The sequence below is a fragment of the Bombus pascuorum genome, chromosome 2, assembly GCF_905332965.1.
Source record: "Bombus pascuorum chromosome 2, iyBomPasc1.1, whole genome shotgun sequence".
In the NCBI taxonomy this organism is placed as follows: domain Eukaryota; kingdom Metazoa; phylum Arthropoda; class Insecta; order Hymenoptera; family Apidae; genus Bombus; species Bombus pascuorum.
The window spans coordinates 4,898,816-4,924,834 of NC_083489.1; the positions used below are offsets into that span (position 1 = coordinate 4,898,816).

Below are 26,019 nucleotides of genomic sequence, written 5' to 3' on the forward strand. Positions count from 1 at the left end.
ATCGTCGTGGAAATTGACTTTAAATACTTGCTTGAATTTAACTATGTTTCGATTTATTATTACTTATTATTATTTATTGCATTGGATAAAACAGAATACACTGTAAAATAGCATATTGACGGCATACAGCGAAGTTTGTTAGCTTATAAATTGTCGAAAATGTTTCTCATTCTGTTCTTTTTATCGATGACAATTTCTGCGAACACACTCTAGTGTATTCTGATAATCAGTTTCATTAAACACTAAATAAATCCTTGTTTTAAACATCATCCGATAGTTTCTATTTCTACGAAAGACGCAGTTAATTAACTGCGCGAATCAAAATCGAACGAAATTAGATCGAACATAGCCGAACAAATATTTAAAACTAATTTTCTCGAAAAGCAAAAGCTCGTAGGAAAAAATTCTTCTCTACATTCTCAATTTATTTTATCACGTAGAATCATCCCGTTTCCGCTTCATTATCAGTTACAAGATATCCTAACCATACACTGAGTTGTCATTAATGTGCATCCGTGTATCGACAGTATCGACATTGTAACATATATCAAGATCATTGAAATCCATGACATATGTCGTCTTTTACATAATATACGGTAGAACTCCATTTATCTGGATTCCATTTAGTGGAACGAAATACCAATTAATACCCGATTATTTATCAGTGAATTTTTGCTGATTGAATTCATTTACCTCAACGAGAACTCCTCTTATACGAACGAAAAATAATAAGTACGTAGTAAGGAAAATCTACGAAGTCCAATTATATATAAAAATTGTTCGTTCCATAACAAATTCAGTTAAACGAAGTTCTACTATAATCGCTAGATTGCGAATTTGTATGCAGATTCGCGTCGTTGAGAATATAACGAAGAAAATAGGACTTCGGTAGAAAATTGTTTTATCCACTACGTATTGAATTAGCAACTAAGTGATTGCGGATTTTGTCATTAGGTGGTATTGACAAAATCCGCAATCAATTAGTTGCCAACCCAATATTACAGAAAGCACTATGCTTTGTATATTTTATATATTCTATTTTTTTGTGCCATGTGCATTTTGTGTAATTTTACGCTTTCATATTTTATTTCATATTTTTCTTATCAATACCACCTAATGACAAAATCCACAATCACTTAGTTGCCAACCAAATGTTACAGAAAGCACTATGCTTTGTATATTTTATATATTCTTTTTTTTTTTATCATGTGCATTTTGTATAATTTTACGCTTTCATATTTTATTTCATATTTTTTTTTTTTTTTATCAATACCACCTAATGACAAAATCCGCCATCACTTAGTTGCCAATCAAATATTACAGAAAATACTATGCTTTGTATATTTTATATATTTTATTTTTTTGTATCATGTGCATTTTGTGTAATTTTACGCTTTCATATTTTATTTCATATTTTTTTTTATCAATACCATTTAATGACAAAATCCGCAATCACTTAGTTGCCAACCAAATGTTACAGAAAGCACTATGCTTTGTATATTTTATATATTTTATTTTTTTGTGTCATGTGCATTTTGTGTAATTTTACGCTTTCATATTTTATTTCATATTTTTCTTATCAATACCACCTAATGACAAAATCCGCAATCACTTAGTTGCCAACCAAATGTTACAGAAAGCACTATGCTTTGTATATTTTATATATTTTATTTTTTTGTGTCATGTGCATTTTGTGTAATTTTACGCTTTCATGTTTTCTCATAAACGCATAAAAATCCGCAGTCTATTAATTATCCAAAACTTTATTATTCAACTTACTCAGTTACCACTCCGTTATCCCCTTTTCTCATCTCACGTGTATGTCGTTTGATATATGCACTCTACTTATGTTAATGTCATAAACCGCGAGATGATTGAATCCTAGTCAATGTACAAGCTCTCGAAGAAAAGATGACGGTGGCACCGTGTCAAAATATTGGTTTAGGATCGACCCACGCTTTAGATTCGAGATATACGAGAATACGTAACGTTAGGAGTGGACCTAAGAGCCGTCGAAACACCTTTTCCACCAGTAGGCGCGTATCGTACGGTCTATATACGTATTCTGGTCGCATAAATATTTGTTCAGAGAGCGATCGGAATGTAGATCAATTGGAAAATATAGCCCTTCTCATCGATCTGGAATTTCAGTGGCTGCCTCCTCGCGGATATTAAATTCCATCGGTGTTGGACGTTTTGCATGGACTTAGTCAGGTGCGTAGTCCATTAAATGGATCGGTTTATTAAACTTTTCGATCCTAATATTTACCTCGTCATCCACGCAACGTTCTATGGGCACTCTGTGAAACGTTTTGAGTCGCTTTGAATATATTTCCGGCTCGACGATACTTTGGCTCGTGAAATATTTGAACAGTTATTATAGAAAACTTTTATGTGCATATCGTATGCGCTATATGAAACATTTTGAAATTTTTTTCACGCTGTAACGAAACTCGATTGTTACGATCGTCGTAAAATTTCCAATCAATGTGAAAATCAATCTATGTAGAAATTATAAGATATTTTATTTTTAATTATGAGATATTGCGAATATATACGTATTTAATAAAAAGTTAGTATACAGCATATCTTAGGCATATAACAAGACTTGAATTACGGTCCTGCTATATATTGAGGTTTATTAAAACGTAATGAATTACTTATTGCAAGAATTATCGATGTGGTACACACGTCTTGTATATTTTATTCTATCAAAAATGTTTGCCTGCATTTTAAGAGCTGTTTATACCCTCTCTGTCTGATTAATTTTACCTTTAAATTATAATTTTGTGTACCCTTTAGTAATTTAGATTTAATATACTTACTAAGTAACAACGGTTAAATAAACTTCGAATTAAAAGAGTATCATCGAAGAGTAATCATCGAATGTTTGTTACTAAATACTGAATAAGTTCTATTATTAATCACAGCTAAATACACGAAGAGTGAAGTAGAACACGAGTAGTCCAAATGTAAATAGGCTGTGATAAAGTACCAAAGTTTAATTATTTGTTCGAATCGTTTGTTGTGAGACTTCCATTCTGTTAATAAAATAGAGCTATTTGAAGAAAACGTCTGGTATCTCTCAGATGACCTCGTTCGTCTAATTTTATAGAGTTCTATAAATTGCTAATGTTGGTTCTTTTGATAAGAACGTGTTAAATTAACACTCAGATACGAGAGTGTCTATTTTCAAAATTTATGTTAAAATAGCATAGTTAGAATAGCGAAGACACAAAGTAATTAAACATAAGATTTTCTGTTTCCTCGTATAATTTCATCGCATTGTTCTTCCAGTTGGAAAGAATTCTTTGCAAATATACTAAGGACCTAATAAATCAGAATTCAGGACATGGGGCAAAAAAGAAGACTTCCCTTCAAACCCATTTCGCTTAATTCGTTAATATTCATATTTTTAATTCTGCCCATGGAATAATTTATATTGTTCGTCGTAATTTTCAAGAACAACCTAATATTTCTTCAATATTCTGCGTCCATTTATTACAAAAATTGTGCTATCGTTTTCTGCCTTTCCTACCCTTTACATTCGTTTCGACATTTAATTAAATTTCCTTGATTGAATTCTGGTGCAGTTCAACTAGCAACTATAACTCGGAGCTATATCTATAGACTATAGCGAAAATTTTAACGAAAAGTATGAAGTGAAATAAGAAGAAAGAGATAATACATGGATGAATCTACGTTGATGAAGAGTTCTACTTGGAATATTCATTTACGGACTAGAATATCATTTAAATAAATCGCTGGTTTTTCATCCAATATAATGATCATTTTTCAATGTCAATTTCTAATATAATATTTTTGTTTCATAACGAGTAGGACAAACTTTGATTATCCCATTAGAAGATTGGTTTCATCTCGACAGACAATATTGAAAATAATTAAATATATTCCGTTACTGTAACAATTACAAAAATCGATTTTTATGCTGTATATTTTGCACAATGCATACATTTTGTATTAGAGCATAGTTCACGCTTATTTCAACGTTTCATGCAGTATCTTATTATTGGTACGAAGTACAACAAAATATTTTTGCAAAATATAATTGCAAAGCGTTGCATATAAATTTGAGACTGTATTACGATGGAACGTCTCTTTTAATATATTATCCGAAATTGGTAACATTCTGAAGAGTAGACATATTGAGCTCGCAAGGACTACAAGAGCTTCAGGAAACATTGATGCAATATGCTGCTGTCAATACAAGTTTCATTATACTTCTACATCATGTACAGTATAACAAGCTTCTTTGACATAGATAAATTAATTTTAATACACGAGAGACACCAATTTAAACTTCGTAACATTGACAAAACTATTATCTCTGCAGCTTAAATTACAAATTGTAAAGAGACAAATGATTAACATATCTAGCTAATTATTCGCAATTTACTTACTACCGTAAAAAAAAGTCATGATCTATCTTTGTCTCTGTTCTTTATCCACCAACTTCGTTTAATTTTCCCAGAATCAAACAACTCCATTAAAATTTCATTCATCAAGCGATATTAGCGAAACGAACGTAAAGAATGACGACTATCTTGCATACTTAATCCATACGATTCAACGTCTAAAGACACAGAAAATTCCAACTAGTAGGATTTTTCGAAGCACTGTGTGTTTGCTCACACGACCTTCCGAGGGGTTAAACCATTTTCCTGGACGCATACCAGCCGCCATGGAGCAGCGAATAATTTCATCCTTCGCATGGAGATTGTCCAGGAGCCATCGCACAATGGTCGTTGGGAGGACGTGGCCGTGGTCCCCCTAATGGGAATGTTAGGGAAGACGATCTCGTGTTTGGAATAACACGTTGCAATCTACAACAGTTAGAACGATGTAGCAATAATACAAGCGAACGATACATCGTCATGTGCACGTTCATCCGTATATACGTATATGCTGATGGTTATAAGCATTAGGATTTTAGGATACCTTTTGGATATTTAGCATGAATTGAATGGTCATTGAATGGTTGTGCGGAACGCAATGCGAGGCTTTCGGGTAGAAGACGTGTCCAACTGGAATTCCTTCCCGACGTTTCGTTAGCGTCGCAGGTAGCTTCTTTAAGGTCTGAAAAAAGAAGTTTTCATTGCGTGGTTTTAGACCTTGAAGAAACTAGCTGCAAAAGAAATTCCGTTTGGACACGGCTTCCACCTGAAAGCTTTGATCAGCCTTGTGACGATTAATATTATTAAGCGTGACAATCTGGCTTGTGGAAGTCTTAAAATGTTATCGTTATCGTATAGTACTAAATATTTTTTTTATTATTTAATTTGTACTTTACAATTTGTCCAGCTGGACATTTGGTAAATTTGTCTAATTTAATTGTTAAATAACATGTGCATGGCTACCCCCAGAGGGATACCATCTTCGAGTTTGACTATTTTATTTCTTTAGCAAGGTCAGTGGGGTGTTCTCTCTTTAGTCTTCGTATTAAATATTATCGTTGATTTTATTTTCCCTTGATTATTGGTTTCTTCAAACTCAATACACTGATGTATTAACTACATCAGTTACTCGGTATGTTATCGGTAAATGGTCAAGTTCATAATCAACATAAAAGATATAACTTAGAAAAAACGAAGCTGGCACCCCGCTGGGGGTAGCCGCCCACATGCTATATTTATTTTTTATTTTTTTTTCTTCACCAACAAGATATAACACTTTACCAAATGTCCATAAGGACAAATTGTAAAATAACCAAAATAAAATAAAAAAAAAAAAAGTTCATAATCATGATCCTTCACCTTATGATCAGCTAATTCAACAAGATAGCAAACATACGTTTTACTCATCAATTTATTATTAACTCACATACTACATTTTAGAAGCATTTCCTCATTTGTTACTATAAATTGATAAAATTATTTTGCACAATTTTTGATTGATTTGATTTGATCGTAAACATTAGTATGCATAAGAGCGTGCGTTTGAAACACAAGAGCACGGATTCAGTCGTGGATGCTATCACGAGGACTCGCGTGAAAATGTTTGCGCAGGTGCATCCGTGTCGGTACAGGTATGCTCGCTAACAAAGGCTGCATTATGAAGATACAATGATGCTGCATAGGGGGCCGCTCGCTATGGGGCGGATTTTAATCGAATTACATCGTCCGATCGACGTGATTCGCTGGGATTATTTCGGGTTAATGCTCCGCCAACGCCGGAACACGCGCCATGCCGTTAATGGAACTGACGAACTTTCGTCTGTCGCGTCACTGCCTCTATGTAGTTTGTGCAGTACCTGAAGTTGATTGAAGCTTGCAGTTTCTGATTGTAATTCTTTGTGCGCGGAAAGTGGGATGTTGCTGTAAATTCTAGTTTTTTTTTCTTTGCGTGTCATCTGAATCGAAGATAACGTATTTATTACACTCTTTAATTTTTATTGTTTATTTTAAGTTATTAGTTAAGGGATTAGTAAGTTGCAGTTATTAAAAATAACGTATTTATTTTACGCATATATATTTTTTAAATCTTGTTTTATTCGTCTGTTCGAAATCAAATTCTCAAATCTTGTGGAATTCATATTTTTATAAACAAATAAACAAGTAGAGTCTCTGGTAACGATAAGCAGAGAATTGTCTCGGTCTCTGAATGTTATAAGAAAAATTGTACTTTGAAAATTTTGTATATTTTTACGTATTTAGATCTTTTATAAATACATAGAGTTGGTCAGTCTGTCTGCTACTATTATGATATACTACTGCGTTTCACTGATACGAAGCAATCTGTCCATTGCGATTATTGATTTCTACGTTTCATATCAATGCGAGGAGTTCCAGAGGTCATAAATAAAATTCCACCTATAGAGCGACAAAACTCGATATTTTTTCTCTTTTTACTTGTTTGTGCGCGTGAAGCACGTTTAAAGAATTATTTTTAAAATTGGATTCTTTCGCATGTTACTTGCGTGTACAGCTATTTTCCAATTTTCTCATATGTATGTATTCTCGTTTGTTAGCTTTTCATACGTGCAAAACTTGATCATTAAAAAGTATTTGTAACGCAAAAATATATCCACGCGTTTTAAAATCCGTAATTTGTTCTTTTTATTAAAAAACGAACGACGCAGAATATATTGAGATTGTTAATTAACCGAATATCACGTTAAATCGTATTAATTAATAAGATACTTTTAAACAATACTTAACAACTTTTTATCACGTGATTCTCTTCATTCCTCTCTCGAAATTCCCAAACGATGTCAATGAACCAGCAAAGATCATATCAAGATAATATCTTGTTTTTAATTAACGTAAACGTAGCAATCACGAGGGACTTCGTTGAAAGTATAGCCACAAACTGACCTGGCATAACAAAGGAGAGAAACGTTTTAAGCGTGCACCTTAAATTACACCAATTACACTTATCTCCGTCAAGTTAGAGTCCCACTTACCAAGGGGGTTAACGTGAATCCCCGTAAGGAATATTCCATTGCAATGATGTCATAAGCGCACTATGGTTCACGGAACAAAGATCTCAAATGTAATTACACGAAACCATTAATTTCACGCTACCGCTCAAACAATCAAATAACATTAACAATTCCATCAACTTCATTTCCGCTTCCAACAATGCTAATTTCCGGATGTAACAAATACCTCGAATGATGTTGCAGTTGACCAACAGTTCATTTCGTTTTAAAAATGCCTTTATATTTTCGAATAAAAACTATACATACAATTATTGGCGAATTTATCTCGAATATTCTATACCCGTTTTTGTTTGTTTTTAATCATATTATTTGACATTTTGTTTTCCGTACAGGGAAAGCTCGAACGATCGAAGGGTTGAAATATCGAAGAATGTGATAAACAGAATCGACAGTGAAATTTCACAACCTATACAATTTTCGCATATAATGGAAAATTTACTCTTCAAACATTTGGAATATCTGGAATAGTATTTATCAGATGGAAAAACGATAAGGAGATTTCAATTATTTTGAAGATGAAGTATAGTTTGCTCGCAAAATTAATATAAAACTGACAATGGTATATAATGAAGAAGACTTTTCAAAGAAAATTAAAGACAAAGAAGATAACGGCGTGCTTAAGCGCAGGAAAAACTTTCAAAAGTATTTAGAAGCGACTCATTTAAAAAGTATTTCTTAATCCCTTTCCCTCAATTATTAACTCGTAACTTACAAGATTATAAAAATTATTTGTAAAATAGAATACTAAATTTATTACTTCGAAAGTACTTTACTAGCGAAAATACTTCGAAGGTCTAATTGTGCTCGCTCGTCGCATATAATTATTCGTATTGCGGAAGTCGCTCGATGACCCGGTTTGTATCGTTTTAACCGTTGAGAACCGAAAGCTGTCAGTTCGAAAGGTCGTGAGTACCTGCGTGTACCTGCCAGACTAGCCTGACACGCGTTGGCAGCCCAGCATCCTTTTATGGGACTAAACTGCATTCTTCGACGACTTAACGTCGGGTTCGCCACGGCTCGATCCTCCTTAAAATAGGATCGATGTGTGGATCATACGCTGGCTACAGTGAACTTGAAATATTCGCCAGGATATTAATTAACAGAGAAAGTTTTAGAGTATGTGAAAGTGGAATTTCAATTACTTGGACGTCATATGTCACTTGTTGCGTTGGACATTGATAATGTAGGGGATAGTAGATGAAATTGAGTCATTGAATCGTTAGCCTGGTTTTAGATGATGTATGTAGGAGAATATTAATATCATTATCGGTTGATGTATGGAAAGTACTTAGTGACTGAGTATATTTGTTTTTCGTAACGCTTAATGATTCTGGAACATTGAAGAAAGATTTAAAGATCAGTTCTTAATGCCATAGCGTAATGTATTTGTGCACGGTTTAAAATAAAATTTACTTGTCTTAAATTTCATGGATGAATGAAATACACTCGCGAAATTAATATTTTTTGACGATGAGATTTACCGAAGCAATTATGTTTCATTTAAAAATTCAAAATTGAGATTTTTTATTACATACTTCCTTGATAGCTCTCTTATAGTGAGTTACTAGCGTTTTAGTTTCCTTAAAATATTTAGTAGATTTTAAAACGAGTTTTAAAAAGAGTTAACAAACTCATAGCTAATCTCTATGTTATGTTAGTGTACCTGGAAGATATATCTTCAACAATGAAATTTATTTCAGCTAAAGTAATAATTTCAATTTTATCTAAAGATAAATTTAAAAGAATCACATATACAGTAGCGGACAAAAGTTTAAGACGAAATGGAAGAAATAAATAATTGATTTACTTTCCATAAAAAATATAAATACAGTGTTCTACATTTGGTATTAACTAATTAGGCATTTGTTTATACACTTACAAAAAAAATTTCATTTTGATATTTTGCTCAATAGCTAAGTTATAAAAAAGGAACGAAATCTGTATAATATTTCGTCGGTCAAAAGTTTAAGACTATACAAAAAATATTAATTTTTGGTTAAAAAATATACACAATTTTTGTTTAAATTCAATATTTTGTTCAATATCCGTTATTTCTTATCCCTTCGGTACATCTTCTTGGCATAGAATCTATTAATTTTTTATATTAATCTACCGTAATATTATTCCAGGCTGTTTCAATCGTAGAGTAAAGTTCATTTAAATTTTTCGGTTTATAACCTTGTACTGTCTTTTTTATGATGCTTCACAAATTCTCGATTGGGTTAATGTCTGGTGATTGCGACGGCCACGGCAGCACGGTGATATTTTCTTCTTGAAAAAACTGTTTCACAACCCGAGCCGTGTGCTTCGGATCATTATCATTTTGAAAAATAAAATCATCACTCATATTGTTGCGTGCAAAAGGTAACATTGTGTTCTTGAGTATGTCCTTGTATTGAAAACGGTCCATAATTCCATTGATACGACATATCGGACCAGGGCCGCTTCGAGAAAAACACGCCCACACCATAACGTTGCCACCACCATGTTTAAGAGTTTTTAAAACGCACTGTGTTTTCAAAGTTTTGTTAATTCGACGTCTAACATACCCTATCCCGTCGGAAGAAACGCGACTGAACTTCGATTAGTCCGAAAACAATACCTTTTGCCAATATTTACTCGTCCAATGCTTATGAGCTTTAGCAAATGCAAGTCATTTCTTTCGATTTCTAGAACTCACCGTTTTCAATACAAGGACATACTCAAGAACACAATGTTACCTTTTGCACGCAACAATATGAGTGATGATTTTATTTTTCAAAATGATAATGATCCGAAGCACACGGCTCGGGTTGTGAAACAGTTTTTTCAAGAAGAAAATATCACCGTGCTGCCGTGGCCGTCCCAATCACCAGATATTAATCCAATCGAGAACTTGTGGAGCATCATAAAAAAGACAGTACAAGGTTATAAACCGAAAAATTTGAATGAACTTTACTCTACGATTGAAACAGCTTGGAGTAATATTACGGTAGATCAATGTAAAAAATTAATAGATTCAATGCCAAGAAGATGTACCGAAGTGATAAGAAATAACGGATATTGGACAAAATATTGAATTTAAACAAAAATTGTGCATATTTTTTAACCAAAAATTAATATTTTTTGTATAGTCTTAAACTTTTGACCGACGAAATATTATACAGATTTCGTTCCTTTTTTTGTAACTTCGCTACTGAGCAAAATATCAAAATGAAATTTTTTTTCTAAGTGTATAAACAAATGTACAATTAGTTAATACCAAATGTAGAACACTGTATTTATATTTTTTATGGAAAGTAAATCAATTATTTATTTCTTCCATTTCGTCTTAAACTTTTGTCCGCTACTGTACATATATAAGGTGTGGAATAATTCAACAAACTCGAGATGATTTTGAAGTTATATCACGATAAAGCAATAAATATGATAGCGACATCCAATACATAAATATCGGTGTAAATCTTAGAGTTTCGTAATTGAATGTCAAAGTGGCCGATCAAGAGACATTTAAAGCTGAATTAGAAGGGAAATTAATTTCTCTAATTCGAGATTAATTTCCAATCACGTTTGATCACTCGTGCATGGCAGTTACTCACGTAGCGGTTTCTACTAATTACTTCTTGATTAAAACCTTTGGCTACGCTTTCGATCGTCTTCGTGGCTCGCACGATCTACATTGCGGAAATGTCATCGTTTAATTCATGATTAATCGAGGTGACGAAACTGCGGGCTAATTATCGGCATACCTCTAAGAGTACGCTGCAGAATGCAGTAATTAAGAACGGGCAATAATTAATGGATTTTACTTTTACTTCTCTTGTTGAAGATAAAAGGTAGCGTCTTGAAGAATTGGCGAATTACAGTCGAATGATTGCATTGTTGTTTCGTAATGAAATTCTCTGAATTGAATTTCTTCGAGCAAAGTATTCGTTGATAAAGAGGAAGAAATATAAATTTAAACGATGGAAAATAGTTTTTATATGTCGTAGCTATATTTTTATTTAATTTGTCTCATTTTATTTCTAAAAATTTGATTTACATTATATGGAGATAAATACTCGAATCTTTATTATTTCAATTATGAAAAATTAAAGTCTTTTTTCTTCAATTTTATATAGCCAGAAAAGCATCGAATTATTTGAACATTAAAATGTCATAGGTTGCTTTCTCAACTAGAACCGAGAATGTTTCAAGATAATTGAGGATTAAGCTTTGAAAACGTTCCAACGGTCTCCGATAATTCAGTTGAAAGGAACTTTGATCATTCCGACAAACTGTCATTCAGCTTCCATTATTCAATTGCTGTTTCAAAAGTTGTCAAAGGCAGACGTAGATAATCGTAAAAAGTTGAAGCTTTTAATGCTCATTTTTCCCTATAACACATCGTTATCGTATCATTAATTTATCTGCCACACGATAGTATCCAATTACTTTGTAGAAACAGCAATTTGTAAATTCCATGTTTTACCGTATAATTAGCAGTTTATTAAATTCTTCATTGAATCGTAATAACGATAGGTTACACAATTTTTTGTCATAGCAATTACTCGTTACTCGCATCATTGGCAATAAATTGTTTCTTAATATTTAACCGACTAATTATAATCACTTGAGCTTACCAGTGATGTTTCACGTACGTTAAGCAACAAAACGTAAAATAAATAAAAGCAGAGAATAAATGGAAAAAAATCATATTGCGTTGGAATATAATTACATAAAGCAAGAAATTTCATTGCATGTGTAACTGAAGTATCCTCATTCGTTTTAAAGTTTTTTTGCACTTTCTCATTCATCCGTATGTAAAAATGTCGATAGATTTGCATATCTGAAACAAAATTTCGTGGTATGATCGAGCAACTCTATTCCATTCTAAATTTTGTAATTTTACAAAACCAACCTTTCCACCGATAAAGGTAGTGTTCTATATTCAGAGCCAAAAAATTTCGAAATACAGTTGAACAATTTTTACCTGTTTTAACTTATTCCCATTTTATAAAATCTATCGTCCAATGGCAAACGTATAAATAAATACAAGCTTTTATACCAAAAATACAATTTAATTTAATTTGTAGTTACTGTTCGAAATAAAAATCTGTTGGCCATTCTGAAACTTTTAATTAAAAATCGTTTCGTAATGTACCTAGCTGAATCCCATGAACAAATGTTTCCTTATTTACACGTTTACCGTTACAAATCTCCGATTCCTATTTTCATAAAATTATAAAGCTACTTAAATATCGCGAATGAGCTATACACAATGTGCTGGACGAAGAACAATAAACATTTGATAGAACACATGGTACGTAAAAAACGTATCTTTTTCATTGATGAGGAAACGGGGTCGTTCACGGTTCAACCACGTCGATAGTGTGACGCTCTCGTTAATTTAGGCTAAGATCATCAAGGCGCCACGTTTCCTCGGCGACATTCGTCAAAGTCGCGGCATGACATCATTGTTTGCCCTGAAAAATGGATGGCGAGGATCCCGTTGTCATAGCACGGAGGCACTTTAATTGAACTCACTTGAAGCCTCAGTGAAACACGAGGCGGCGGTTTTCCTCGTAAGCGAGCCACGTTCATTGTTTGCCTCCGTTTCGTTTGAAACGTTCGTTCTATCTCGTAGCGACATTTTGCTTCCCAAAATAGCCGCTCGAGCTGCAGAAACGGCTAGGATTTTATGGGATTCAATTGATTAGAAGGACGATCTCGCTTTGTACGTGCCTGCAATCTCTGAGAGGAAACGTGGCTTGTTGGTCGCTAATTCTGTGAATGTTGATAGGCAAGTTTGCGTTGCTTTTATTCTTTCAAAAAAAAAAAAAAAAATTAGATCGATCGTTTTATCTGAAATTTTTATCAATCAATCTCTAATTTATTATTATATATTTCTGATTATCTTCTATATATTTGGCATATTTCTTTTTTTTTTTTTTTTTTTTTTTTTTGTTACACTTGAATGTTCCACTGTTGCTATTAATTCTTACCGACGATTATTTGAACTCTGTAGAAGTTCCTTTTTGATCTGTTATTAATGATAGAAACGTAGTTCTTCTGACGCTTCAGCGAAAAATATGTAGTGCATTAAAATCAGGATTAAAATGAAAACGTTTATTACTTAATTAGTTAGTAATTTGTTAAAGTACAGTATTTCGTATGTACAACGTCGAACGTGAAAGGTTAAGATATTCTTCCAGTGTTTCTATATACAGCCTCATTCGAAGGATCAAGCATTTTTATCGTCAAAGAGTTCAGCAAAAGTCTATACAATTTACGTATCACGTCTTTAAGGGAAGATACGAAACCTGTCTTCGTTACAAACTTTATATATAACTCATATAAAATACACTTTACTGTAGAACAACCAATCGATCAAATGTTCGACAACAGACAATTTCTTCAGTAGGATCACATCATTTTTTTATAGGCTACGATTTGACGATTCAAATATGCATACGTTCCTTGCTCAAAAGTCTCAGAACAACTATGTATATTTGCTTTTCAGGACTGAGAAAACTGAAGTAACTTGATTTAACTTAACTTGATGTTCGAAATGAATTAAATCCCAATTTATCAAAATTTATCCCGTTAAATACATAGAATTTCAAGTTCATGATTTGCATTAAACCTTACTAAAAATAAATTAAAAAAAAAAAAGAAATAAACCTCAATACTTTCTAGCGGGTGTGTATGTCTTTCAATTATCTGACGATGAAATTTTTCGGTCAACACGATATAAGTAACATAATAATAATAATAATAATAATAATAATAATGATAATAATAATATAGAGTTATAATAATAATAATAACTCTCGACTATGAAGATTTGCAGTATGAACGGTAGTGCATAAATTTTGTATTTCTGTTGCAGCAAAAATGTGTGAAAGCGCGTGCCCTGTACGACAATATCGCGGAAGCTCCGGACGAGCTTGCTTTTCGAAAGGGCGATGTTCTTACTGTCCTGGAACAAAACACCGCTGGCCTCGAGGGATGGTGGCTGTGCGCTCTGCGAGGTAGACAGGTAATTACCTTCTTTAACGGAACTTTCCATCTTTTTTACTTTTCAACAAGAAGCTGATTATATTTTACTCGGCTACGGTATTTTATGTAAAGAAATACGGCGGTACTAGTCTTACAGTCGAGTCTCGTTGCGTAAATAACTTAGTGTTATTAATTAATTAACCGTGTAATTACCTCGTATAACGCGAAATTCCTTAGAGAAATGGAAGTTCATTAAGATTTTGGATAAATCTTTAAATACTATACGTTGACGTTACGGTTTGATTATAAAAGAAGAATTCTTGCGAGGGTGTGTTGGATCTTTGATGCTATATGAAATTGCTTTTTTTTATGAATATTATGTGTCACAGAGATTAAGTTGTTATGGAACAATTAGGTTGTCCGGAAAGTGTCTTTCTTCAGCAAACGTGTTTTTTACAACAATGCACCTTCGTACAAAGGTGAAACCAAGTCTGTGAAACGTCGCGGTGTTTATCTCAACTAAACAAAATGGATCGTACGTAATTCGACAAAATAATATAAAACAAAAAATGTCGTGCGTCTGTTATTGCCTCATTAAAGGAAAGAAACTTTTCGGACAACCTAATAAAGAAGGTGTTTCTGGATTGGATTAATTATTAGAATATTCGATATTTTTGTCTTGTAAAAACTGCTCGTAATAATATTGAAAACATTTTTTGATTACCTTGCAGTTTATAATTTTTTATATCATCTACAAGCTAGTGCGATAAATAAATTCGTAGAAGAAATACATTAGTTTTTCGAAAAGATCGATGTGTGCAATATAATACAAACAAAATATACGGTTAATCAGTTTGGTTTTTCAGAGTTTGATACATAGCTATAGGATATTTTTTGAAGATTTCTTAAATTCTTAGATAAGAAATCACGAAAGGTGACTCTCTATACGTTTCAAGCTATTCTTTTTAATGGTTTTTAATTTTCAATTTAGAACCAAGAACAGAGATATATCGCGAAATTATCAAAACTAATTTGAAAGGTATAGAAAGAAATTGTAATCTAAAAAAGAGTCTTTTACACATCGATTTTCAGAAGCGAACGTTTCACTTGTAAACGATTCCCACGCGTCTCTTGAAATCTTCAAGTTAATTATCATTTCATCTTTAATTAATCTTCGATTATCATTTTGCCTACGAGTTTCCCAGCATGCTATTCGGTAAAACAACTCTTTGTCAATCGATCCAGCATCAAAGTTCCACATTTGCCTAGGTCTCTATCTGCATACAATAGCCAGCATACATTCTCATATAGCTAAATAGAAAGCTTCAACCATCGTCCATCATCGAAGCTCTCTTTAACCAGCTTCCCACTCTGATCCTTAAAAGATTTCGCAATTGCCCTAGTTGACGATCGAACAGCCACTTACGTAAACGTCCGCGTTCATCGAGATCACATGTGTTCGCTCGTGAAAGCCTCTCGGTGGCTCTATCAATGTCCGACAGACTTTATCAGCTGTTCTAGACAAGAAACACACAAGCCAGCGTATGGGCGCCATCAGAATATTATTTATTCTCTTTGCATTCACCGATGATATATCAGGCGACGCAACGTCATTCACGATACGTTGTGGATACTTAATTTCCACGCGATATCTAATTTTAAATGTATACACTCCATGATAATAAAATATATATATCGTTTATAAAGGATATGTATAATTTATAAGCTTTACCAAATGCTCAGCTGGACAAATTGTAAAGTACAAATTAAATAATAAAAAAAGAAAGAAAATTTATAAGCGTGGAAACACTTAAAAGAAGTTAGGTGAGTGTTAATAGGGAATAAGTTGTTAGGAAAGTACAAATTAAATAATAAAAAAAGAAAGAAAATTTATAAGCATGGAAACACTTAAAAGAAGTTAGGTGAGTGTTAATAGGGAATAAGTTGTTAGGAAAGTACAAATTAAATAATAAAAAAAGAAAGAAAATTTATAAGCGTCGAAACACTTAAAAGAAGTTAGGTGAGTGATAATAGGAAATAAATTGTTAGGAAAGTACAAATTAAATAATAAAAAAAGAAAGAAAATTTATAAGCGTGGAAACACTTAAAAGAAGTTAGATGAGTGTTAATAGGGAATAACTTGTTAGGAAAGTACAAATTAAATAATAAAAAAAGAAAGAAAATTTATAAGCGTGGAAACACTTAAAAGAAGTTAGGTGAGTGTTAATAGGGAATAAGTTGTTAGGAAAGTACAAATTAAATAATAAAAAAAGAAAGAAAATTTATAAGCATCGAAACACTTAAAAGAAGTTAGGTGAGTGTTAATAGGAAATAAGTTGTTAGGAAATTATTAAAATCGTTGAGAGTTATCGTGCATCTCGTTTCAAATGTTACGCTACAAAGGAATTATATATTCAATAACAGTGATCTGGTTGATTACGTATACGTAAATTGAATTTCTGTTTTATCTATTTAGTTATTAAATGTTTCAACGAATTGTAAGTCAAATACAGATAGTGAACAGACTTTTTGCATTCTGACTTCTCGTATTAAGTTTGATATTAAACTCTTTCAATTCTGATCAGGATTTTCTAGAACCGCGTAATTACTAATTGATTACTTTTCTATAACTTTACGAACAGCTATTGTCAATTCTTATCTTGTACTTTAGATCGATATCCTGAACAAATCCAATATATTGGTCCTTTTAATATCTCCTCAGATCTAGATCGATCATAGCGTTTTATAGTTCCAAGGCGCTTATAATCAAGACATATATAATTCTTAATAGCAAATAAATCTATTAAAAGTGTGATATATATTTCATTTAGTATCGTTCACTTCGGCTTGCGACTTGTACCCTATCGGAAGCTTTCACACAATTACAGAGTTAAATATCAATAAAGACAGATAGATAAAGGATTACTTAAAGATAAATCTCGGTTAGATCCGTTTCAGTCTCTACAAACTTGCATATAGTACAATTTATTTTCAAAACGAACGAAATAGCACGTAAAAAAATGAGAAATTCCTAAATAAAAACGTTTGTACGTTCAAGAGATGGACAATTCAATCGACGAGTCAACTCGTCCTCCTCTTAATAGTTGAAGATTAACAGGTTAAACGAGCAGATTAATAACTGGACTACCACGATGGTCATCGGCGACTCGCGTTTTTCTTAGTAAATTCTCCAAAACGATTAAAATAAGATGAACCTCACGGATCAAAAACTGCTCAAGAATGTAAATGACAGATAACATTGGCAGAAAAAGGTGCGCGAATACGATGTGATAATTTAACAGTTAAATACTATGGTGTAACATACTCCAATTTATTCCCCCCCCTCTCTCTCTCTCCGTGTCAGGACAAAATGCGTATAAAATTAGCCTAACAGTCAATGTATCGACAATGCAAGTGTCGCATAAACGACGTCGCATCTGGAATGAAAGAGTTATGCAGCTCGATGCGACTAGACTCGTTTATCTGGACAAAGACGTTGTTCCTTTCTTTCTCTTCTCTTCTCTTAGCACATGACACGGCATTATTATCGCGGAAATGGGACGTTAGGCCGCACCGTTACAGCCTCTGATCTAAGATCTTCATCTACAACTTTAGGAGAAAAGAGAGAAGGAGAGACAGAGAGAGGAGAGCCGTAGGAACGAGCTCGAAAGTGCGATCCAACTAGAATCGTTTCCGCGTTCGACATCTGTTCGAAAAATTTCGAAACGATGCGATGTCTGGCGGTTCCACGACCTACGGCAATCTTCTTGCCATGCTTATCTATGATATTCTGAAACCTATCCCTACATCGTAGCAGCAGTACACGTCATGTCTGTTCGGACAACACGCTAGATGCTCTTGGAATGCGGAGAAACGATGATGGTTAAGCGAGGTCGGTTCTTACCGGTCGTAACTTGTCACAAGATGGATTTATCGGAACATTGTTAGAAGGAAAGAAGTTCGACTGGAGTTCTTTGTGCGCCGAATCAAACCATATTCTTTTTTGTGAAAGAGATGGATCAGGTTCGAGGGCGATTTTTTTCGTGGAAGCTTTTTGAGTTAAATTTTCGTGGAAATTTGATCGGTCACTTTTCAAGGCTTTGCGATTTATTTAGTTCATAAAAATAAGTAGTACAACGTAATGTATCGATGATTTGTGTTGTACGAACTTTGTCTCGCGTTATTGCCTCTATGTGTTGGTATATGAACTGTTTTAAATTTGGAGATAAATTCGTTTATTTTGTATGTAGGTAGATAGATGGATGGATTTACTTATTTTTAGAGACAAATTGATTAATTGTATTATTTTTGAAAAAAGAAAATCGAGCATCGTTAGTATCTATGACTGATAATACGAATATTTTATTGTATTAATATTTCTTTTATACAATTTTTCGTAAAAATTTTCTTCATAAACGAAACGTAATGTGATTAATACTATAACAACAGCAGTATAACTATGAGTAAAACGATTGATATATTGGTATATTGCAGTATAATTTATGTTCGACTGACAGCTGTGGTGTTTTCAAACATTGACTTTAAAAGCTTGTCGATTCGTTATACTCACATTCTTCGCTTTTAAAACGCATTGGTCATCCTTGGAAGTGCTCTTACGTTTCATTGCACATAAACGTAGGTATAGTAAGTACATTCCTTGCTGACGTTTAGCTTGTTTGACGAAGGCGCATTCTTAGGATGGCTTTCTGATTATTGGAATCACATTTGTTTTTGAATGATAACGCTTTATACGTACGATGAGCGTTTTCTGATTTTTCTTTCTATGACACAATATTGCATATTTTATTTTCGGCTAATATTCTCGCGTGTTATTTAATCAATAATCTATATCGACTAAATCGATCAAACATATCTAATTCAAATAACAGCTAATCTAATTAGTAAACTAATTAATTAGTCGTAAGAGTACATCATCCAAAAATAGAGCATAAATGTTATGAACTTTTGTATTCTACGATTAAATAAAAAAATTAATCGTATGTACATTTTACTTTATAAATTTTTAATCGAAAAATTGTATATTTATATATTTTTTTATTTCCTGACTGACAGCTGTGGTGTTTTCAAATTTGGAAATTAATTCGTTGTACTTCATATTCTTTACTTTTATATTTTTTATAATATATTTAATTATCGCATCATTCGCAAAATTTCTTTTCTTTTATCATTATTATTATTAAATTTGTACTTTACAATTTGTTCAGCTGGACATTTGGTAAATTGTTCGATAAATGTGTAAATTTTATCTCCCATATTATTTCTAAAATTTATTTCATCTAACTCGATTCACGAAAGACAAATTTTTCTCCAAAACATATTAGTAGATCACTGATTTTTACGAAGATTCATACTTTTGAAAATATAATTAAAAAAGTACGGACACGGTAGAAAATTGTTTTGCATATCAAATACTATGCAATATTATGCAAAGCTTATACTATACTTTGGATATTTCATATATTTCTCTCATACTGTGTCCATTCTGTGCTATTTTCCACTTTCAAATTAACTCTAAATACATAAAGATTCCTAATAGTCTACTTATTAATACGCATCTCTGTATACAGTTGTACTTCTTCTAGCGGAGATTTTGTTTCGCAACATCTTGCTCGTGGAATCTATCATTCGCCATATCGGTCCCTTCAACGTAGACAGAAGGCACAGTATAACGCATATGGTGCTCGTTGAAAAGGAACTGTTGGGGGTGGTTCGAATTGGAAATTGGAAAACAGGGGTACGCCGATGTACTACAAGTTTACGAGGAAATTACTCGCGTTCGCGTTACGAGTAACTGCAGCTGCGACCCGATGCACGACTGCCTCATCCTTTATTTACAAGCCACTGCGTTACACGATAAATGCATCAACGTGGAACAGTTATAAAATTTCAACTTTCACTTGCCTGAATTATCAACTTTCTGCGTAAAGCGTAATTCGTACGTTTAGTTTCGAAGTTGTACGTTAATCTCGTTCGTTGTGTTTTACCCCGTCGCAACTTTTATATTTAACAATAACGAAGCTTTTTTCTATGATTATCTTTTAAACGAAGTTGGAACCAAAAATAGGTTGTGTAATCGCACGAACGTGTTGTTCGATCGGTTAAAAGCTTCGATGTATTAAATTGTGAACGATGTTCAAAAGTACTGATGTTGTCGAAGTTACTGATTTTTTTACCAATATTTCTTTCGTTTAAACATCGTATCCATCTTAAACAATGAGGCATGAAATCGTTTTCGGCGTTACTTCTCCTTTTTCCGTTTGAGAATTTTATAAAAAGTTGTTGTGGCCTGCAAACTTCGTGTAGTAATTAGCACAGGAAACTGAGAGCCAATTAAGACCGTTGTCTTTAACTTAAAGAACTGAAACTATTAAGTTTAACGATGTCTTAATAAGAGTCGACTAAGTAGCGATTAAAGAGCGAAAATAAGGATAAATTACGTGGAACTCATTCAAAAATAAATATAACACAAGATGACTGAATTACGCTTGAATCTTCAACAAACTGCATCTTCTGTTAAATTTTCCTGTCAAGAACACTATAATTGCTTCAACATCTTTTACGAATTATCTGAAATCTAACAAATGATCGAAGATATTTCCAAAATATTTACTACAAAAAATCACCGTTTTATTTTATGCTTCTCCAATATCAATTGATCATCAGTCTTGCTTGAATCACCTTAACACGTACCTCAAGCCTCAAAATATACGTATGTACAAAATGACAAAAGTCTTTTATCTCTTTCATAATAGTTCATCGCAAAGTTGCAAGCTTCTATTTGATAAATGTGACTTAATTCGTTTAAATATGTGCTCGCGCAGAGAAAGTTTTCACTTAGATGATTGACATAGACAGAGATTATAATGACCGAAGAATTGTATTAAGAAAAGACTTTCTTACGAGAAGATATAAATTCCGTGTGGAATACGATGAAAAAGTTATAATCGCTTTTAGAATTTTTTTTACATATAATGTAAAGTCAATTTTAATTAATCCGATATATCTTTTATTCTTCCTCTAAATCTATAAAGATAATGACAAAAGACACAAACATCGCAAAGTAGCAAATTATCGTTAGACAATGTATTAGGATACCCGAAAAGTTTCTCTCGTTTTATAAGAAAATAATAAACGCACAATGTTTTTTGTTTTATATTAGTTTATCGAATTATGCACGAACGTAATAATAGAAATATAACGAAATGGATCACACCTAATTCAATAAAATAATATAAAACAGAAATTGTTGTTCATCTATTATCACCTAATGAAACGAAAGAAACTTTTCGGACAACCTAATATTACTTAAATCTGAATATATATCACGTCTGTTAAACTTCAGGCCATTGGAACAATTGGATTTATTTGGTTTCCGCTGATATAGGATACGATTTACGAGTCCTCGAGTTTCATTTAATGAGACGAAACCAGGCCACGATCATTCGCACCGAAAGTTGGTTACAAAAGTGGTTTCGGTCGTCTTAACACCAGACACGTCATTGACTTCACAGTCGATTTGTCTCGCACGTCCGCACGAAAATTAACGGCAGATGCGCCCCTGCGACATAACGGGTGTACGAATAGTTTCTGGTCGGAATAGGCTGTTTTCTATTTTATCCGTTGATAGAGAGTCAATAGAATCCGTAATGGAGCAAGCCTCTGTCCCTGCACATTGTCGTTTTCGGCCTCCTACTCCTATGCTACGACAAATGAACAGTTTTGTAGAGCTAGGTACACAGACTGACTTGGTGTTTCGAAAATGAACGCGCTGTTGTTCGTCACCGGTACACGCGAACTTGCTGCATATGCGTTCGCTTGCTCCTATTTGTACTCCTCGTGCCCTGAACCGTTTAAACCGTTTGTTTGGAACAAGCGAATATTTCACGTATTAGGTCGTGAAATTGGTCAACTCCATTTTGCATGAAATACTGAATTTCAGTAGTCAGATATACAGTTAATATTCAACGTTTCGAAAAACAAAGGACTTTTCACGATTGTATTTATTACAGGCAGATAGTACGCGTAAACAATGTTTGTTCCTCATTTTTCTTCATATTTCGATTTATTTCACTTTCAACCAACGTTTGAGCATATGAAAAGAGACGCGTGTTTTCTTTAAATGACAAACATTTTAGGTCTGTATTTTTGGTGAGGATTTCCAAGAGAAATATCTTTATTAATATTGGTATTTGTATCGTCTATCGCTTGAACGATCTGGATTTTCGGAGTTTAGTATCTTTATAGATTTAGAGGAAGAATAAAAGATATATCGGATTAATTAAAATTGACTTTACATTATATGTAAAAAAATTCTAAAAGCGGTTATAACTTTTTCATCGTATTCCACACGGAATTTATATCTTCTCGTAAGAAAGTCTTTTCTTAATACAATTCTTCGGTCATTATAATCTCTGTCTATGTCAATCATCTAAGTGAAAACTTTCTCTGCGCGAGCACATATTTAAACGAATTAAGTCACATTTATCAAATGGAAGCTTGCAACTTTGCGATGAACTATTATGAAAGAGATAAAAGAATCCTAACAAATATATAAGAAATATAAAAAGAGATTATCACCTATGAAAGACGGTAATTACTGTTTCCTTTTTCAAACAAACCTAACCCATTTCCTGTGAACCCACCAGACATCATTCTCAACGCATGAAATCATATTTATACGACTAAAACCTGTTTTACCTGCTCGAATATAGGGCAAGAAAACATAGCCAGTCTAAACGAGCAAATATCCTTATGACAATTAAGCAAATCCACGACTTAACATAGTCACACCGCTAAATGACCAAACCAATCCATTAGCATAAACTTTACCAGTCAACAGCATTCATTTACTCGGCTAATCCCCTACTCACCGAACCCAGTATATTTCCATTTTCAGTAAACACCTCCATCCACTTCCGACCATATTTCCCGTTAGCTACCAAATCCCCCAACAGCCCTCAGATTTCACGATCCCATTTTCCACTGTCGCCAGACTACGATTACGTTACGTTTCACCTTTCTCGTACATATTCGAATATGAAACTCTCAGATAGGCAGACATTCGACAGCTGGCGCTGACACGAGACCTCGAAAACGTGTCGTTTGCTCCACGAGAGAGAAATATCACCGATTCGGATTGAAGTACGCTAAAGGTACGTTCAGAACAAGCGAACGAATGCTCTTTCCACGTTTTAGTAGAATTTAGCAAACCGAAAACGCGAACGAGCATTCGTTGGTCGTTTGACGATTGCTCGTCGAATTGCAGATCGAACGTCCGAACGGTCTAAAGGTGTTTGAAAAATGCTGGAAAAATGCTCATCCGACTCTTTCGGATACTCGATTTAATCTTTACGAACGATCGCTAAAAGTTTTTACGAAAAACATGAAATCTTTATGAGAAGCAGTTGAGAGATCTGGATGAAAATCTTTGTGACCTCAGCTTAAAATATTTTTAAAGAATACAAAGAGATAGATTTCAGTGTTTTAAAGTAACAGAAAGAAGGTTAGTGCAAGGTCTATACCATAAAATTAAACCTACTAGGTGGAACGAGTCTGTTTACTTTGTATTTCTTTAATTGCATTTTCTTCTTTTCTGCATTTAATTTCTTTAATTGCATGTTCAGAAACAACATCGATCAACTTCATAAAATGAAAAGCAAAGTAAAATGGTAATTTTGCAAATATTGTTTTTTAAATGTATTTTCATCAAGGAGATATCTTCATAGTATCAACGAGATTGAATAATAAATAAAAAATAGCCTCGATCAATTTGACTAAGCCTGTTCAATTACGTTCATAGAGATATAAATTTACATGAATATAAATATACATGTTATTGTTTGGCAACTAAGTGATTGCGGCTTTTGTCAATACCACCTAATGACAAAGTCCGCAATCACTTAGTCGAACCTAATATAATCGTTACTATACGTTCAATAACACCGGACAAGTACTAACTATACTAACACATACACAACGACGCTACAGCAATAAACGAACTCCGACCAATATAGAACCCTTATCTAAGCTGAATACGACCTCAAGGGGCTAAAATCCACCAGTTCGCCGTGACGAAGGCAAGACCCTTCCGTAATACGATGGAAAGCTGCAAGGCTAACACGTTTATTTTCGTTTCGATTTCACGGAATCGTCACCGCCCGTACACGCCGCTAATTGAAATCTCCTTTCGTTTCCTGGCGACGATTCGACAAGTATTTCTGGTACGCTTTGAACGTTGAGTAAAGTGGTGAAATCGTCGACAACGAGGCAATGTTCCTGTCTACGTTTCCTCTTGCTTCGTGTTTAAGCAGGGCTCGCGGAACATCGTTGGCAAATACACGAAATCGATTTCACGGACCGTCGCTTTATCACGCGAATGCGCTTTTCAAAAGATAATGGGTTCGTCAAATGGAAGAAAATGTAATTTGCTGGGCTTGATAAGTTGACTCGTTGGCCCAACAAATTGGCATGTTTAGAATTGTTCGTTAGAGCGAATTAACGAAAGAATTGTATAGAATTTCAGGGTGTAATAGAGTCAGGAATTAGTCAGACGTTACGCCAGTTACACTCGAACGTTTATTACGTCCCGAATAATAGGATTTTTATTTTCGAATTGTTATTTTCATGGTAGATAATTCTAGACGTCCGATGTCATAAATTGTACGAGTCTTATTCTTTGATTGTTATTTTGATTTTACGTGCCTCGGCATTGTTTCAATTACCTATCGCGTAAACATCTTCCACGATCATTAGGACGTAAAGGGTTAAAGTTAGTGAAAGAGATTTATCGATCAAAGAATCGATCAAACGTTAAAAAGGAGTTTCGTTGAAGATCGAGTTACTTCGAACGCAGATCAAATATAAAGAGAAAGCAACTAACGATAAATACGTAGGACGGAACGACGATGAAATAGTCGGTCTGCTAAGAGAAAGCAATTCGTTAGAAAGAATTCCAAAGAAAATAGCCCTGAATAGACCTGTCACCTAAATAGTCGTGTGATTTAAAGTAACACACCGACTGTCAGAGATAAAAATTTAATTCGCCGCGTACACCGAACGTTTCATAGAACGATAAATTCCCCCTAACAACTGATGTTTCAGTTGTATGGGGCAATGTATCTTCTTGAAACGAGGATGTACGCCGCAACAAAGTTTGGCGAGTCCGACGATATTACTTTAAACCGTTGTTACTGCCGCCGGTTGTACGATGTTATTGCTATACGTTTCTTTTTTCCTTTTGCTGCTCAGGGCATCTGTCCAGGAAATCGATTGAGACTCCTGGTCGGCCAATATGATACAGGGGGCTGTTTGGTTGGCAGCAGACCTGACCTAACTATTTCTGAAGACGGCATACAGAGGCATGGAAAACGGCGTAGCTGGCACGTTCAACCGAACAGGGTAAGTTACTTGCTATACGATACCATTATTAAATTCATGGGGCACAAAAAATTTCTGTAGTATGTAGTAGCGAGCACTCGAAATTTTATGAAAATTCTCCTCTGCGAAATCGCTAGCGTCGTATAATAAATCAAACGGTAGAAATTCGAGTTCGCAGGATGTAGAATTAATTGGAAATT

General features: G+C 33.7%; 1 protein-coding gene across 1 annotated transcript in view; it reads left to right on the forward strand.

Annotated features, from left to right (window-relative positions):
• The window catches only part of LOC132916489 (breast cancer anti-estrogen resistance protein 1), a 177,496-nt gene that overhangs the window by 86,877 nt on the left and 64,600 nt on the right, over positions 1-26,019 (forward strand). The window contains exons 2-3 of the mRNA XM_060976548.1: positions 14,313-14,462; positions 25,691-25,840. Of these exons, the coding sequence (XP_060832531.1) occupies positions 14,313-14,462; positions 25,691-25,840 (300 nt within the window). The remainder of the gene's footprint in view (positions 1-14,312; positions 14,463-25,690; positions 25,841-26,019) is intronic.